This window comes from Phalacrocorax carbo, chromosome 4 (assembly GCF_963921805.1).
Source record: "Phalacrocorax carbo chromosome 4, bPhaCar2.1, whole genome shotgun sequence".
Lineage (NCBI taxonomy): Eukaryota > Metazoa > Chordata > Aves > Suliformes > Phalacrocoracidae > Phalacrocorax > Phalacrocorax carbo.
In genome coordinates, this window is record NC_087516.1 from 33,051,577 (window position 1) to 33,069,272 (window position 17,696).

At 37.4% G+C, this 17,696-nt stretch overlaps 1 protein-coding gene across 1 annotated transcript in view; it reads left to right on the plus strand.

The window, feature by feature from the left end:
- TUSC3 (tumor suppressor candidate 3) overlaps window positions 1–5,787 on the plus strand; it is a 136,920-nt gene extending 131,133 nt beyond the window's left edge. Inside the window, exon 10 of the mRNA XM_064450837.1 lies at window positions 5,509–5,787. Coding sequence (XP_064306907.1) covers window positions 5,509–5,524 — 16 coding nt within the window. The 3' untranslated portion in view covers window positions 5,525–5,787. The remainder of the gene's footprint in view (window positions 1–5,508) is intronic.
- The last annotated feature ends 11,909 nt before the right edge of the window (window positions 5,788–17,696 follow it).

Genomic DNA, 17,696 nt, shown 5'->3' on the forward strand with positions numbered 1-17,696 from the left:
GAATGATTCAACACAATCCTGTTAAAATGAGGTAGTGCTGCATCATGTTGTTACTGTGAAGGAATTATTAGATCCATAGACCAAATTCTGTCTTAAGGAGCTAAGTAGATTCAGTATCACAACTTACTGATCAGTAACACCCATCAAGTAAATTCATAAAAGAATGAACCCTGTGGATGCATAAGTACGTTAATAGCTGGCTAAGTGTTATGCAGTTCTCTTTGGGTTTTTTTTATAAAGTTACTGGTCCTGCAGAATTAAGCAAGATCTTACAGGCTTACTTGGGCTGTCCTAGATTCTTCATGTTTTCATGGGAATAAATTAATCATTCAATCTTAAATCTTGACTCAATGCAGAATTACTGGAAACCATCATTAGAACTGATCCTTTTGCTTTGCTGTTATCAAATTTCATTTGCTAGTTTCCCAGATGTAATTTACTTATCTGGTCCATCCCAATCTTTCAGCTTTCTGTTGGTCTTGTGGGTAGCTCTGACCCCATTTTCTGTGGCATTATTTTAAATAAACATACTGTTTATTATTTGATGCTTCAGTGGTCACAACCATGTCATCATCATGACAATGCCATAGTGTTTATTAAGAGAAGCCTCTTGATTTATGTGCATAGTTCTTATGAATTGTAATGAAGTGAACATGCAAAACACTTAAGGAGGACCAAGTATATGAACTCTGTTATATGTTGTTTCCCCCTTTAATTTAATATCCTGCATTTTAACGTCAATCATATATGCTGATATACTGATATATTTTTTTTGTCTGAATTACTTAGGATCTTCCAAGGTGTTCCATGTCCCATCACTTGATCCCAGTGTAGATATATCTTAAGATGTGAAATATGTGTGTCTTTTTAGTTTCACTGGTTGTAATTTTCACCTTGAAACTACCAGTCTTTATGTGATAAATTGTCCTTAGGCTAGTAAAGCTTTGCCTTTAACAATACTAACAACAATGCATACTAATGATCTGTCAGAAAAAAGAAAGAATGTTTATGCTGGCACGCCTAAAGCAACAGTTAAAGAAAACTGAAATTATTTTAGTGCTACATGTACAATCTCAATCATCAACTTCACTGTCCTACTTTAAAAAAAAAAAGTCAAATATACAAAATTATTTCTGTTCTCTGACACTGAACAACCAAATAAGTCCTCTGTGAAGCAGCATGCATCTGCATTGATAAAAACTGAAACAGTAACACAATCTGCTGTGCATCCTCTTTTCTCCGGTGACCTCCATGTAGTGAAGATAAATTAAAACAGGTGGAAGAACACAAAGCAGGAGTCAAAAACTGGAGAAAGACTGTTATTTCCTTTTCTAATGTGCATAAATAAAAGTACTGGGAATGCTGTTATTTCTTTGACCCTGATATTGCCATTGTCATTGTTAATTTCTGTGACAAACAGAAAAGTGTCCAGAGGAGTGCTAGATAAGACTACAGGTCTATAAGTGTGCTCTTTAGAAGGCACGTATGTAGGAAAGGAGAGTAACATTTTGTTTACCTTTTTTTTTCATCCACTTTAGACATTTTCCAAGTTTTTAATTCTTCCTTCCACATAATTTTCTTCTTGAAGGCTAGGCGAGAAAAAATGGTTTAATTAATATGCTGGTAAAATACCCTTATACAATAAAGCGTTGGAATGGGAGAGGTGATGCAAAGTGGAGGTCATCATGAAGGTTACTTACCAAGTGAACACAATCGTGATGGATGAGCTAGCATGTAACAAATCTCTCCGCAAGAGCCATTTTTACCATGGCAGGTCATTTTCATACCTGTACTAATCCACCTTTTTTATGGGAGCTAGATGAAATTTTTAATTTTGCTAAAACTTTTACTTTAATTGCTGTCATTAACTGTTGAAAGATAGTGTAATAATTTTATTTTACACTGTTGAACATTTACCCCTTTATATAATGATTTCTGGGTAAGGTAGGAGTGTTGATATATCCGAGAGAATCTTTTGGAAGCCTTCTCACCCCAATATTTAAATTGAATAAGTGATATATTAAGTATCAGAAACTCAGTGATTGAGCAATAAAATTTCATTTTACCAACACAGAATTTTATCTCTTAGCTAATACACATGGGAATGACAGAGAGAATGATCTTAAATAGAAGCCAAAAGTATGAATTCTGGGTTAGCTTCGCTAGTCAGGAAAAGAGCTTGGAGGGTTCTCTGGAAACCTCATTTTAGGCAGTTTCAGTCCAAAAAGCACACAGAATATTAAAAAGAATGAGGAATGACAATAAGAACAAAACAGAATACATCAGTACACTAGTACAGTAGTGTATTACTGGGAATATTAGGAATGTAAATATTTGTAACACTGGTTTCTTCAAGACGACAGACAGACAAAAGTCTTATCCACAGTTTACTGATGCTAGAAAAAGTTTCTCAAATTTTTTTTTTTTGGCTTTGGCTGAAACTTATTAACTGCCCTGTGTTGTCTTTTCTGCTTTGTTTTCTGGATGAAACTTTTAGCACAGTTTCATTATTGTTGACACTTCCAGTTGTCCTTTCAAGCCTACATTTTATCATTTGCTGTTGTTTTAATCTGAATTTAAATTATATGAACACCTGAAAATTCAAAGTTTTCGTATAAGTTTTCATTAATTAACTTGCATTAAGTAGCTTTTTAAAGAATTTTTTGGTACTTGCAGTTGAGTGTTTCATTATCAAATTACCCTTTATAGCCATTGTATTTGGCTATTATTGAAAAGATTAACGTGAAGAGTTTTGAGTTAAACCATAAAAAATAATCAGCCTTCAGAACTATATGTTGGCGGAATGGAAAAATACATATTCTGTACTGACTAGCAGAGAAAATGAACTAAGTTGCAAGAAAGCATGGTAAATAAAAGATGCCTTATTTTCATCAAAGAACCATAAATGTTAAGTCAGACATGAAGTATTCATTCATTGCTTAGAGAAAAACAGTCAATGCAACAAGAACAGACAAATTGCAAGAGGCCCCAGAGCTTGAAAACTCCTTGCATTCATTATATACATCATATAAGAAATGTCTACCCTCGTAATTAAATAAGTTTCAGTAAAGTAATCCTGTATAATATTGAGCAAGTGAATAAAATAGAACAGTTATTTCTTGGCAATATGCTGGTAAAATATTAGTAAGTACAACAAAAAGTATTTGCAGACATATAAAATTAAATTTATTAATAAACGTGAGCACTACTAAAACTGTTCAGATGCTCCATGTTGATTTCATACATAATTAAATTGATTCACCCGAAGTTTATGAACTGGTAAATCTACTTCTGATAAACACCAAGATTCACATTCAGGTCTGTAGTGCTCAGCAAAATGGGTTACTTTCTTCAAAACAGCAAAAGTCAGGATTATTTTAAAAGACAGGAAAAAAAATACACAGTTGTCAAAACAAAACATCTTACATTTAACATTTTCTATACTACTTCTCTTAATATGGCTGGACACTGTGTTCTTCGGAAGGAAGCTGCCCATTGAAATAGAAGGCAAACCAGCTCAGTCTCTGTTCCTCCAACAGCCCATTGAATTCATAAGGTCCACAGACCTCCATGTTCCCCTCTGTGCGACGTGTCTGTGTTTAGTGCTGGTTTCAAGTCCTTTAAAGAATGGGAGCTCTAAATGACAGGTGTCTGGCCCCATAGCAGATCTCTTAAGAAGGGCTTGCTTCTTCCTGTGTCAAATAGTTTGCATTCTCTTCTATGAGTAGGACCTTCCTTCTGTGATTGCCACCCTTAAGCATGCCTCTTTTTGCTTTTATGGCTTTCCTGTGAGTCTTGTAGTTTACCATTTACTCCTACCTATTCTATTCATTTCCAGCCAGTTATTGTCTGGAAGGGCACAGTTTGGCCATCCTTCCCCGTTCTGCTTTCCCCTGCTCTGCATAAGGGGACATGGTTTCTTTCTTCTTTTTTGCAGATCTATCCCCACAGATGTTATCCAATTTGTTATTGTAGATTTTTCAGAAAGCCTGCCCACCCCCTTATTTTTGGCTACTCTCTACTTCATGATTTTTTATAGTGTTTTGGCTTTTTGTTGTTTTCCACCTTAGGCTTGTTCCTTCTCTATGTATCTAGCCTCTTAAACTTGTTTTATAAATTCCATATAACTTCCATTGTTTACCTTATCCATACTCTGTATCATGTCTCTTAGCTGCTAAAAATGCGGTTTGCTTGCAGACAGAAAGTAAGGAACTGTATGTGGTAGTGACACACTTAACCAAAACAACACTGCCATATTTGTATTTCCTACAGTTGTATCTCTCAGTCTTTTACTCCTCCTGAGCCTATCAACACTACCTGCCTGATTATTGTAATCGTCAACCCTTCCCACTTTTCCCCCAAAACATTTTCACTACCAGTATTCCTCCTCTCTCTTCCCCTCTTAGTTTCTTCTTTCCTATACATCACCTTACACAGCTATCCTAGACCTGGGTTATCTTTTTAGTCTCATGTGCTCAGCATTCTCTTTTCCACTCGTCACCCTAAAATTCACCTCTTCGCGCAGTGGTTTTTGCTAGTTTTTCCTTTTCCATAACCATTTCACCCTCCAGCACCCAGCCAGTTGTCATCTGTTTTGCCTGGGTTTGTATGTCTTGCCTAATGAGCTTGTCAGCTTTTTGCAGCAGGGAACATCTTTATGCTGGTGCAGTCTTTTAAGCTTGTGGCGCTTATATTTATGTTTTGTAATGATTAATTAATTATGCCATGAATGGAAAACTGATGAAATTACTACAACATGTGTATGCTAGAGCACACTACATATCTATAAGGAGATGAAAGATCTTCCAGGCAAAGCTAGAGGCAGTGAAGAAACACTTCCATTCAGTAGTTTATTGCTTTTGTGTTGGTACAGTTAGATCAGTCTATAGTCATGCACAAGTCTTTGTCCCTGTGTTCGCATTTCCCAATTTACGAGATAACTGTTCTTTGATAAAGTACTTAGGAAGGTATGATACACAATATATATCTACTTTTTTTAAAAAAAAAAACAAAGTTTTGTTCCAGGGGCAAAGAAACAGCAATGCCATCTGAAACTTCTTCATTTATTAAAATATTAAGAGTTTAAGAGTCTGTATCCCTACAGAGCCTTGCCAAGTCCTCTATACCCTCCCCACGCTGAGACCACTTCAACAGTAAAAGAAGAATGTTTTAAATAAATCTGAAACATCCTGGGAGAGGTAGTTCTCTCTTTAAGTAGTAAGAGCAGATGCAGAACTTGATTAAAGAGAACAGATGTTTGAAGTGCATTTTGCTTTTTAGGTTTTTTTAAATAGGCAAATTTAAGTTTCCGTCACTCAAGTTGTATTTGATAACTTTCATGCTTGCTTAGTAATTACTAAATGGGATATAAAAACTTAAGAGATTATTACACAAATGTCAAATGACTTTTCAAATGAATGTTTGAAGTCTGTTTATTCTTTTCAAATAATTATGGTGCTATGTTTTTTATGCATTTTCAGCATTTAATCATGTTTTCTTTCCTTTCAGCTTCTTAATTAAATGAATTCAAGAGGGATTCATTTAGAGCTGCTTACCATGAAGATAAGCTATTACTGATATCTGCCCACCAATGTTACATGTATTCAAGAATCTTTTGTTGGTTCATCTGTTTTTGTGATAATTTATATAGTATGCTGCTAGAGAAATGAATGCAGTTTTATGCAATGTGTAATTTATAGAAACATACAGTTACCACCACATTGGGAAGTGCTAAAAAGTTATGAATATAGTGTGCTCAAAAATTTAAATAAATTTCATTATAATGGGCTTTTGTTTAAGGCTTCCTCATTAACATTAGTACATTAATCCAATGGGTATTGTCAAGATTTTTTTCCTGAAGTTTTTTATAAGGATTTGAGATGTGCTGAACAAAATATCTTTGGTTCTTCAACTACTCTTACCTTAGTGGAAACTATAATTTCATTACTACGTGCACTTTGCCATAACTTTGCTTTGAAACAATATACATATATATCTATATATATATATAGAGAGAGAGAGAGAGAGAGAGAGAGTCTCTGATCACCTCAGACATGTTGAGCCATTAATATAAAGTTGTATTCTACATATTTTCATCCTGTATTTCTTCTTTTCCTGGCTCAGCAGTATTCGGAGTACATATGTTGCCAGTTTATCTCTCTTTTGTGTCAAAGGATGCAATTCAAAGGTTTGTGGAATCTTGAAAGCAAGGAGGCTTAGATCAGTCAGAACTCAGATCATTTTAAGCTGACTCTGTGGCAGGAAAATGGGAGGATGGGATGCAACAATGTTTTGTAATCCACAACATGCTTTTTTTCTTAAGTAGCAGCAGAAAGAATGTATTATCCTGAATGATGTTTATAAAGCAATACAGATGAGTCTGTTGAAACAGGAGTTGCAGCAGTTGCCAGCTTTCTGTGTTCAGCCAGCTGTGTGAAAAGCTTATGTAGGAATTGGTAATGCCATTTAAAACTGCCGTTTTTGTAGCTGCTCATATCTCATATTATATGAATTGCTCATAAACCTTTGCATATGCCTATGTAGTGTATTCTCTGTGGCTCAAGGTTAAACAAGAAGAATCACATGATACTCTACCTCAGTCCTGCTGCTGCTTTTCCTCTCTACTGGTACTTTTCCAAGTACAAGTTCACTGTCACTGGCATTCGAGGAATGAAATCAAGTTGGAATTTCTTCATTCATTATATAGTATTGCCTCTAAATATGAGGATAAGATTGACTAGACTTTACAAAACTCACTTCATTTAATGATCTAGCTGTTGTTTCTCCAGAAAATACCAGAGTGCTAAGAACTGGGAAATGTTTTAGGACAAGAAAAAACAAGAAGGACAGGTTATATCTTACACAAAACCAGAGCAAGACTGCCGGTGTGGAAATGCTTCAAGGTTGTAGGTCAGCATTTAAACTAGAAGCTGGGGGAAAACAAACTCAAACCACCAGGTTCAGACTGATATGGGCTGTGAAGGGGGGTGCACCCTTTTCAGAGGTGCATCAGCTGTTAGCTAGGAAGGCACATCACATTGTGCAGGGAAGGTAAATCAGGCTGCCCCGATGGCAGTTGACTGGCGTATGCCAGTGTGGTAAAGCTGGGACGGAACGTGCAAGAGCATTGTGTCAGTGCTAGAAGCTTGAGAAATGGATGGAGGAATTAGGACATGTGGTTTTGAACAAAAGCCCTCATACAGCAGGCATCCAGGGGCCCGATGGGGAAAAAAAGTAATTGGAAGGACACTGTTGCCAGGCTACTGACTTGAGAAAGACACAGCAGATTATGCGTGTGACAAAGTGACAAAGGTTACATCACATTCAAAGTGAAAGATTACATAAACTGCAAGAGCATGGACATCTTACAGGAAAAGAAGCAGCATTGCAGTAGGTCTCCATGAGAGTTTGTACTAACCTAATAAAAAAATAATTCCAAAAAAGAATTGGAACTGTGCAAGTGATCCCTGATCAAGATGACAATAGCAATCAGGAAGTGAGACTAGAGAAACTACAAGTTTCAGACATGTAGTAATAGTGAGAGATCTCAAGACTACATCCTAATAAGTATTTCAGCTTGTGATGAGGTATAAAGTACTCCAGTGATACATGACTGCCTCCTGGAACAACTAGATCTCAAATAATAACCAAATCGAAAGTAGCAGCTTGAGTAGTTCATGGGTACTAGCATAAGAGGTATTCATGGGAAAGCTACTCATAACAGCAACCACAATACAGTAGGGTTAATACTTTTTGCAAGAGAGGGCAGTGAAGTCTGAACTAATAAGTTGGAGTGATGTAGAAATAAAGGCCTTGTCTGCATCCTCCATAAGAAGCATCTCAAAAGACCCTAATTCCAGGGTATGTGGTCAGGCAAACCCAATAGGAAAAAAAAGTACAAAGTTCAGCGGAACATACAGAGTAATGTATTTAGATCCCAAGGGCTGAGCGACAAGAACACATACAGCCATGTTTTTAAATATATCCAGAAATGTGTCATTAGCAACTTCAAGACATTTTCATCATGTGTGATGCATCAAGAATCTTGGGATCCTCTTCTGATGCTAATGCACAACATTTTATGAAGTGCTCGAGCCTTTACTTCCCATTGCATTCATAAGGAGCTGATAACTCAGTTCCTGTCATATTTCATAGGTGATCACTTCCAGTACTATGAATTTATCACCCTAACTGTAGCATTCACGGCAGTATAGGGACAGGTTGGAGTCTGATTTAAAGAACAAACTGAAGGAGTAAGAAACAACACAGCTGTAGCACAGGCAGTAAGAACTGCAAGTCTATACACAGCAGAGTCCTCCATTTCTTATGCTTGCTCTGCTGCACGCTACCTGGCACATATGCTTCCTCCCCACCCCCACATTTAGATATTTTTTCTATAGACCTTAGCGAGCATTTTCAAAAGCATTAGCTCCATTTTCTTCCATTCTCGTGTACCAGCAGCTTCTTCCTGTGTCTTTTTTCTGTATCACAGGCCTTAAAATTTTTTACACAGACCCAACTGATGTTTGGGGAAACTTCATTGCACATTTGTTTTATTGCACTTTGTTAGTTAATTTAACTAAATGTTGATGTAACTGGAATAACATATGTGTTGTCATTAAAGGGACCATTTAGATAAAAATTAAATTATGTATAAATCTGAAGGTGGAAATAAGCAAGCCGTAGCTCTTAAAAGTACCCAGATTCTAAATGAGCAGGAGTTTGGAACTAAAGCTTGATGGCATTTTTTACTAGTTCGTGTTTGCAGCAGTAGACACCTACAAACTTGTAAAAAAAGAAATCCACATTAGAGAATCAAAACATAAAGATTTATAGCAGCAACTGAAGTTGCAAAGAAAACATCACCACCACTCTCTTTCCAATCAAATTCAACTCCAGATACTCTTCAGAACAGCCAAATAAAAAGTCTCTCCACAGTTGTGTAAGAAACATTAACAAGGCTCAGTGTCTTGTTAAGAACCTAGAACAAACCTCCACATGGACACAGGTGTCTGGTCTGGCAGAGTCATACACAAACTCAGGACCTCATCTTTAAAAGATTTAAGATGTTTTTAGACCAAGTTAGAAACTCTGGTAGTTATTCTTCCAATCCATTGTAATACATGAACAACTGAGTATGATTTTGCTCTTTATGATTGGTAGTGCTGAATAACTATATTCAAGAGAAAAATAGTCTATAGTTTTTGCCTGCGATGAAAATGTAATATAGAGGTATTCTTGCATGCTCTAATACAAGTTGAAGATTTTATACAGTTGTTGAGGCTTCAGGGGTTTTTTTACCTCCCTGTATTTTCTATCCTAAGGGAATTTCACCCCGATATCTGTCTATCCCAGACACATGCACACATACACAAGAATGCCTCATTAAGAGTTCTTAATGAAAAAACTTTGGAGCTCTGACGACTTCTTGTTAGAACCTCTCAAACCCAAGCGTAGACATTCACCTATGCAGAGTCCATGTATGAACAGGAACATTGTATGTTCTCCTCTGAAATATGGATACACGCTACACTAAGAGCTACGCAAGTTCAGAGCTTGTTGTTTGCCACGTGGCAAATCAAACCCAACACCATTCATAAGGAAAGGTTAGGTCAAACAACTCAAGCCTTTTGCTTTCTCCGACATTGTCATATAAAACCAGTATTTGCAGGGAAACAAACCTTCACAGAATGGTTTTTAATTTGACGTACCTATACTAAAAATTTAAACTACATGTCCTCCATTCACCCCAGTTTGCTATACTATTATGCAAGATATAACTAACATGAATCAGCAAATCCAAACTTCTTTGTGTATCACAGTAAGTGTATGATGCTGAAAAAAAAAGCATCTTTCCATATTTTCAAGGCAGGTTTGTATTGTGCATTAACACAGCTCTGTACATTTATTTGAGATTAGTAACTTCCATAACACTAGGCTATGTGTTGGTCCCTCTAAAACTACTTGAATTAAATAGGGAATATTCATTGGGTTGGTATTTAGCCTTTCTGCCTTGCATTGTAAAATTGCTTCACAAGTATAAACAGTAGTGAAGAAGCCTCAGAAGTTTCCAAGTTGGAAAGCTTTGTTTTATCTTCAAATAGTTAGATTTTTGCTTTAGGAGTCTTACTCTAGAGAGGCAAAAAAAGCCTCAAGGTAAGTCATTACTGAGGAGCACTTCAGGCAAAAACAGTGGAAAATATGAGTTTATCTAGGCTGTAGCACACACACTTCCATAAGTATTTGTTTCCCCTCTGGTAGCACTTCGTGCAGGAGTTTCATCCTCTGAGTTTAAGGATAGAGAACAGCAAGCTTTACACTGTGTTTAAAGAAGAGCTGTTAGAGTCCTATTCAGGTTTAGTTTGTTTTGTAATAGTAATATTTTTACTAGTAATGGAGTCATTTTGCAGAAAGAAGGTAAACAGAACTGCTTACTTCTTATCTGAAAATATTTTTGTTGGTCAAAGCTAGTGGAAGTTCTTGTCAGTACCAGAGGAAGCCTCTAGCCACTTTTTGCCCTCGAGAGGGCTATCTACCACCAGCGCATCTGATGGCAAGTAATAAATCACCTCGGTACTGAGGTTGGATTTGGCCATCCATCTGTGTCAATTCGAAGTCCTCCCCAGTCAAGGTGTTTGGAGCTAGGAATAATTGTACCAGTGCAGAACAGCCTTTAACCCCTCCTTTTCTATAATTACTCACTCTCCTCAGCTGTGTTTAACCAATTCTTTCCCCTACCGCCCTCTTGGATATGGTCATGGCAGGTTGATGGCCCTACTACAATGGCACTTAAAATCCTCAACAGCTAATTGCTGTTCAGATGCCCTGTTTTCTCCAGTCTCTCCTCTTGCATCTCTGACTCATCACTTTTAAGCCAGAGCCACAGACTCGACTGGATTGGGCTGTGACTTTTCTCAGAGAATTTTGTTAACCCCAGAGGCATCCAGCCCTAGGCCAAAGCTCCCTGCCCTCACACATGGCATTTCCCATGGCTGCCTGACCCAAGCAGCCTCTCACCTTTGCCAGCTTCCCTGCTGGTCTCCTCCTAAGGTGATCATCTCTCAGAAGAAAACTTGGCTGGCCCAATGCCCCTGCCCTTTGAAGCAGAATAGTCTTTTCCTTTTCACAGATTACATATGATAAAACCGTAAGAGGGAACAATCAGCCTCTGCTGTATGGCGTCACATCAGTCCAGGGAGGTCTTCCCGTGGTTATCAGCCCATTTGTTTCTAGAGAACAGGCTGAAAGCACAACAGAACAATGGATACAGCTTTGCAAAAATTGTTTGCAAACAGTATTTTTCATTAAACACTGCAGTTACTTGAACCTAAGAACTTCAATTAACATTATCATGCAACGAATACTTGAATACAGAGAACATGTAGAAAGAGCAGTGTAAGCATTTCTCCAGCACTTCTTGTTCAGTGAGAGCTGGATATAGTCACAGTTCATTGGCTTTATAATGCTGCCCCTATCCTGAAGCTATTGAAGGTTGATGTCAAACTTAGCCTCACAGCTCAGTTATTTAGGAATTTTTATAAGTTCTGAGAGTTGTAATGAGCATTTAAAATGCTACAAGTTACAAAATTGATGACAATAATGGTACAACTTCATCCTACATCCCTTATGGTAATCACATCTGTCAAAAGCCTTAGCCCAGCAGTGCCCAGTTCTCACGTAAGAGCTGTCTCAGGGGAATTTCCTCACAGGAAGACAAGATTTCCTGCTGGGCATATAGCTTCTTCCCCAGACTGGTTCCACAAAAGTAGTGTGTGGGCCACAGGCACACACATCACAGCAAATCCTAAGACTACTTTTTAGTTCACAATAAAAACAGTGAAAGCATTCATGCCAGTGCGTCACAGGAGTAAACAAAGCCACTATCATTTATAATTACGGCAGACAGACAGCACTGAAAAAATCTAGCCACAGCAGCTTTAGATACAGGATTTTTCATATTTTAAACTGTTGCCAAGTGAGGCATTTCTTAAGGGTTCAAGAAAATTACTCTTGAGTGGCTACGCGCTTAATTATCCAAGTGTCATAAGGTCCCAAGACCTCTGTCCCCACACAGACTCCTGCTAGGAGAAATCTGAAATCAGTGTCCTCTAACAGACAAGACATGGTTGTTCACATCCTAGTGTTCATATCCATAAAAAACCACCCCAGTGATACTACAACTCCTGCTCTTCAGGGATATATTCATTGCCATCAACAAGCCAACCAGCTGATACTTTATTTCAATAGCTCCTGGGTTGTAACACTGAGATTTATTTTTCTTGTAAATCCTCACCAGAAATTGCTTCTACAAAGCAATCACAAATAACCTACAACTCTTCCCCTACATATTCAAGGACATTTGAATGCCTCTGGGATCTCTATTATGAAATTAATTTGCATGAAATACTGGAAGAACATTTTGATCACTAGAAACTCTTCAGCACCAGAGCATAATATAAGAAGGCCATAATATATAACCGGTACACAATAAGCCAAGGTGTCCAGTATCCCATATTATAACTGTCTTCTGCTTAAAACCCTCATTTCATGGTCTTTCCTTCAGTTTCCTTTCTTGCCCCATCTTAGGCATATTTAAAAACCCTCAAAATTTACTGTTCCTTTAAGAGGCTCTCTACTGCTATTAATGCGCAAGTATCATCACTTTTCTTTCTGAAGTGGCTTAGTACTTTCAAGTGTCATTCACACTGAGGGATACCTGAAGAAATGCATTAAGAGACTCCGGTTTCAATTGGTCATGCTTTCTGGGTTACTCTTCCTTCAAACACCTCTTCTGTCTGATTCATTTCAGGAAAACATTAACATTTAATGTCATTACAGGCTTAAGTAGATATTTATCATCCTGTTGAGGGAGGGAATTTCCTTTTTGCAGGTTGCAATTTTTGTGACACTCATATAAATCTGCACTGAAGGGTGCTCTAGTGTGTCATGCATTAATAAAGACAAAAAACTGGGCAAGATAATAGAGATAAATGAAGATGTATAATAGAGTGCCTTGATACAGACTAGCTTTCAGCACTATTTGCAGATGGGGTAAGGCAAGCAGCAGTACTCCCATGAACGTCAGAAGCCTAAAAGTACTGCTCAATATGCAGATTCATAATATTATGTGAGTAGATTTACAGATAAATTACAGCTACAAAATATACTCTTGATGCATCCCAGGCTCTCAGTTATTATGTGCTAGCTGCAGTTTGCTAACAAGTATATTCACGCAAGCTTTCCTGGTTTTCACACTTTCCATACTTCCTAAACCAATGCTTGTATTGTGAAGAAATAATGGAATTAGGCCTCATTCTCCCCATAAATATTAATTGCATTCAGATATGTTCTGCACTAACAATCCTTTATTTAAACCTATGTATTAGCTGCAGTCAACAGTATATGGCATTCAGGTAAGTAACAGCAAATTCTGCTCCTAAATAACGTGACTGAAAGCAGAAGGCCCCATTCGTTGTAAGGAACTGCTGGTATTGAGTGCTTAGTGCTACAGCCTGCACAATGAACCCAACTGCAGTATTTTTAGAAGACAGACCACAAAATAAAGTTTTTGCGTAATGCTGGTTATAGAAAATGGCTGAAAAAGAGTTCATTCAGCCCATACTCTGTGCAGAGAGGATGCTGCATGTGATTGGACGTTAACAAAACAACTCTCTTCAGCGTTATTACCTCCACCAGGGGAAGGTATCTCTATTTCCAGATAGCCATAAAACAAAGAGTATCCAGTGGTCTCTAGTGGAAAAGACAACAAACTTTCTAAGACAATTAATTCAGCTCACCAAAGCAGAAAATGTAGTTACCTTTCTATATTGCTACCAGCATATTGTTTGCTACATATGCCACCATCACCTCTCATCTGGATTAAATGTACATATTAAAAATGAGGTATTTTATCACATGGGTTACAACAGCTGATACCGGATACTGGGTCATACCTCTTACACAAACTGTGTAAGTGGTTGCTCTCATCAATAAAATCCTAGAAAACACCTAAGGAACAGCAGTACAGAGTCTTATTTTTCAGCTTTGATGGGAATTTTATTGCAGTCATATCAAAACCCAACAATAAGCATGCATCATTCTTTTTATAGATAGTATTTTTCATCAGGTAATAGCTTGTTGGTTGTTGTGGCCTTTCAGTTCAGCATCAAATAACACATCTACTATAGAGCTAGATGCCAAAAAGTATGCAAAGGGGTAGAGACGTTCTAAGCCATAATCCTGTAAAGGTACACATTAAAGCACGTTTAAGTACAACCATTTTGTGAGCTTAAGAGGAGTAGATGCATACTCAGAACCATCAAAGAAGGTATTTAGATGTGTATACATAAGGCACAAATCAGGAAACATTAATCACTTATCAGTTGCTGAGTAACTTCGGGAATTGGAGAGCAATTTGTCAGCTTATATGTAGAAATAATGCTTCTTAAGCACCTTGAAAAGAAAGGTAGTGTTCACGCATACAGTATTACTGTTTTCTGATTAGTTTTATTTTTAAAAAAGCAATACCAAATCTTCAGGATAAATCTCTTCACCTCATATCCATAATTTGTACATAAATAGGAGCCACAGGATTTCCCTGTTATATCCAGTACAACCCAGAGCACTGGAAATTTATTGACATTTATTGTGTTTCTTCTTTAAGTAGAGTTAAACATTAAAGAAGAGTAACTATCTCTTAATGTTACTAATTTTTTTTTTCTTGAATTACTATACTTTTCTTAGTACAGAGTTAGCTTCTTTTGGTCCCATCCAACATAACAGGATTCAGCAAGAATTATCCAGAAAATATTATTCAGATCCTATAATATCTCATCCCTTTGGCAGCTTATTGCTCTAAGTTATCCAAAACATGTATTATATTTATCCTATTTAGCTTCAAGAAAACACTAATTTAAAAGTAAATCTGATTACTGTTCACAAAAAAAGACAACGCTACACCATTAGTCACATCCTCAGAATGCATATTTTAGAACAAGAGGATATAGGATTAATTTGGTTTGTGGCTCTGACATGTAGCCTTCTTTGTAATTAGGATTACACCTTTATGAGATACCTAATAATGAATAATCCTGGTTTATAAAAGCAACAATTACATTTTAGATTAATCTTTTCTCATGTAAATTAGTTGTCTTCCTACTTAGGAATAATTGATTGGTTACCAATTTGCTCAGTTTAGTAGACTGCTGGGCTGAGTTCTTAACTCCTGCTTCCAGTGGGCACACGTTTGCACGAACTATCAGAATCACCTTAATAAAAAATGGCATGGCAATAACAAGAGTTCATAGTATTTCTGATAAAGAGATTAAATCAAGCTTAAAAAAATCTCATACTAAAAAGCAACTTTGTATTTACAAGTTATGGCTTCTATACCTGTTATTTCAGTTATTACTTTCAACACAGTAAGCCCGGACTGAAAATGCAAAAGAGAACAGGCAACATGAACAGAAAAACAGGGAACATTTCCAGTTATAAATGCAAGTTATCAGTTTCCATTATTTCCAACCAGATGTGAGCTCAAGGAGATGATAAAGTTAACCGGAATGTGGATAAATAAATTCAATTGGTCAACATGCAAATAAAAAAGCACGAATGCACCCATATACTGTTTTCCCCCTGTGTTACCTGCACATAGTTGTCATGGATATTGTGATGGAAGGTATAGGTTGTTCACTCAACTTACTAAATACCGCTACAGTTTTGTTCAAGGTGAGCACAGACAAAAAGGCAACTTCGCTCCCAGTCGGACACAACCCCAGGAGAGAAGGACATGGCACGCCGCCCGAGGGTGCTGCACCTCTTCTGCTGGCACAGGTCAGGGAGCAGGCTGGGGAGAGACTAAGAAAGAGGGGTGTCTACAGCACAGACTTATGTTTAAGGCACTCTTAAGAAGCAGCTCCACACCTAAAACTCAGGCGTGGTAGAGACCATCTTGTTCAAGGAGCAGAGGAGAGACCACATAGTTTACTGCGACCTGGGACAAAGAAAATCACCCATTCTACAAGGGGCAAGGTAACTTGAGGTTAAATAATTTTTGTTCCATTTTTCATAGCAGGTCTGCATTCTTCTTTGGAGTACCTTAATAAAACTCAACCTTTAAAGACTGCAAGGCCTCTGGCACCCTAACTTCAAGGAGAAGACAGAAAGAGCTCAATTTCAGCTATCTGATCAATTCAAGAAAATCCCATCTCAGATAGGCACAGCGCTTGAAATGGCTTCACATGTCACACACGGCAATTCTCACAAAGGAAACATATATTTCTTCCTATCTGTTCCTGGCACAACACAAAAAGCACAGTCCACAGGACATTAAATGAGTGCTTTGATAAAGTTAAATTACAGGTAAGGTTTACCTGCATGCTCACATAGGAATAATTTTCACAAGGCAACATGACAGCACAGCCCCAGCAATGGGCTGAAATCCCATGGCTGTACCTGGGACACCCTCTGTCCTCCAGAAGAGCCTCTCCAGCACAGAGGGCAGCCTCCTAACACAGCTCTCTCTGACACCAGTCACATACCACTGTTGCTCGTTAAATCAATACCCTCCGCATCCCTGAAGCTTCCCTACTCTCTGCAAAAGTTTTAGCTGCCTCCTCCTGCTCTTTTATTCCCAGCAGCTGAGCCCGTTTCCTTCAGCCCTGCCTTATTCATAAGGTTAACCCCAGTCTTGCCAAGGCACATTTGGAAATCCGATTGGTGCAATGCATAAATATTAATCGCTACCTTAACACTAGGTGACATTTTTACGTATGTGAGTTGTGGCTACCTCTTAGAGTAGCCAAGTGAAAAATAGAGTTGACTATTTTAAATTGGAAACACTTTCTCTAAAGTATGTTTATTAACTAATAGAATATAATTAGCGTAATTAGGAAAAGAATAGGTACGTATTATTGGCTCATATGTGGTTTTTTAGGGTTCTGTTTTGTTCAAAATAGGGGACAGTTCTGGAACTCAAAACACAGAAGCTTTGAAACTGTCAATATGATTATAACAATGAAAGACATCACATGCATTTCCTTTTTCTTTTTTTTTGATTGACATCATTGCACTTACTCATATATCTCAGCTATTGCCAGAGTCTCCTGCAAAGGGTGCATTCATTAAATTTTAAAGCTCGGGTGTGCAGTGAGTGACTGCCTGCGAAATGAAAGCTCTGTTCTAGTGAGATTCAAAGCTGAATACAAGCTCAAAGGAAAATTGCTTCTTTTGTCAAATCCTTCTTAAAACTTTGAGCAGATTTCCACTTAATCATCTTCAAATTCACTTGCCTCCTAAACTGGAGATGCTTATTTGTAGCAAAGGCAAGACTATTTCGTGTTTATTATTGAAGCTGGGCACCATTTCCAGGTTGATTGTCAATAAATGCACACCTTTATCTGAGACAGTCCAGAAAGTGATGTTTATATGACTTTAAAGAAAAAAAAAAAAAAAAAAAGGTAATCTGCAGGACTCTAGCTATAAATAAACAGGAGGCTCCTATTTTTCAGGCTCTGGCTAACAATGTTTGAAAGCACTTTTCATGGGCTTATTGGGAGAGTACTATGCCAAATACTTTACATTAATGTATTGGGGTTTTCCCTTCTTTGATCTAATTTCCTTTGATCTAACAGCTAGTGTTTAATTAAGACTAATCTTTGCTAATGAAAAGGAAAAAAAATACAAAAGACAGAATTAAT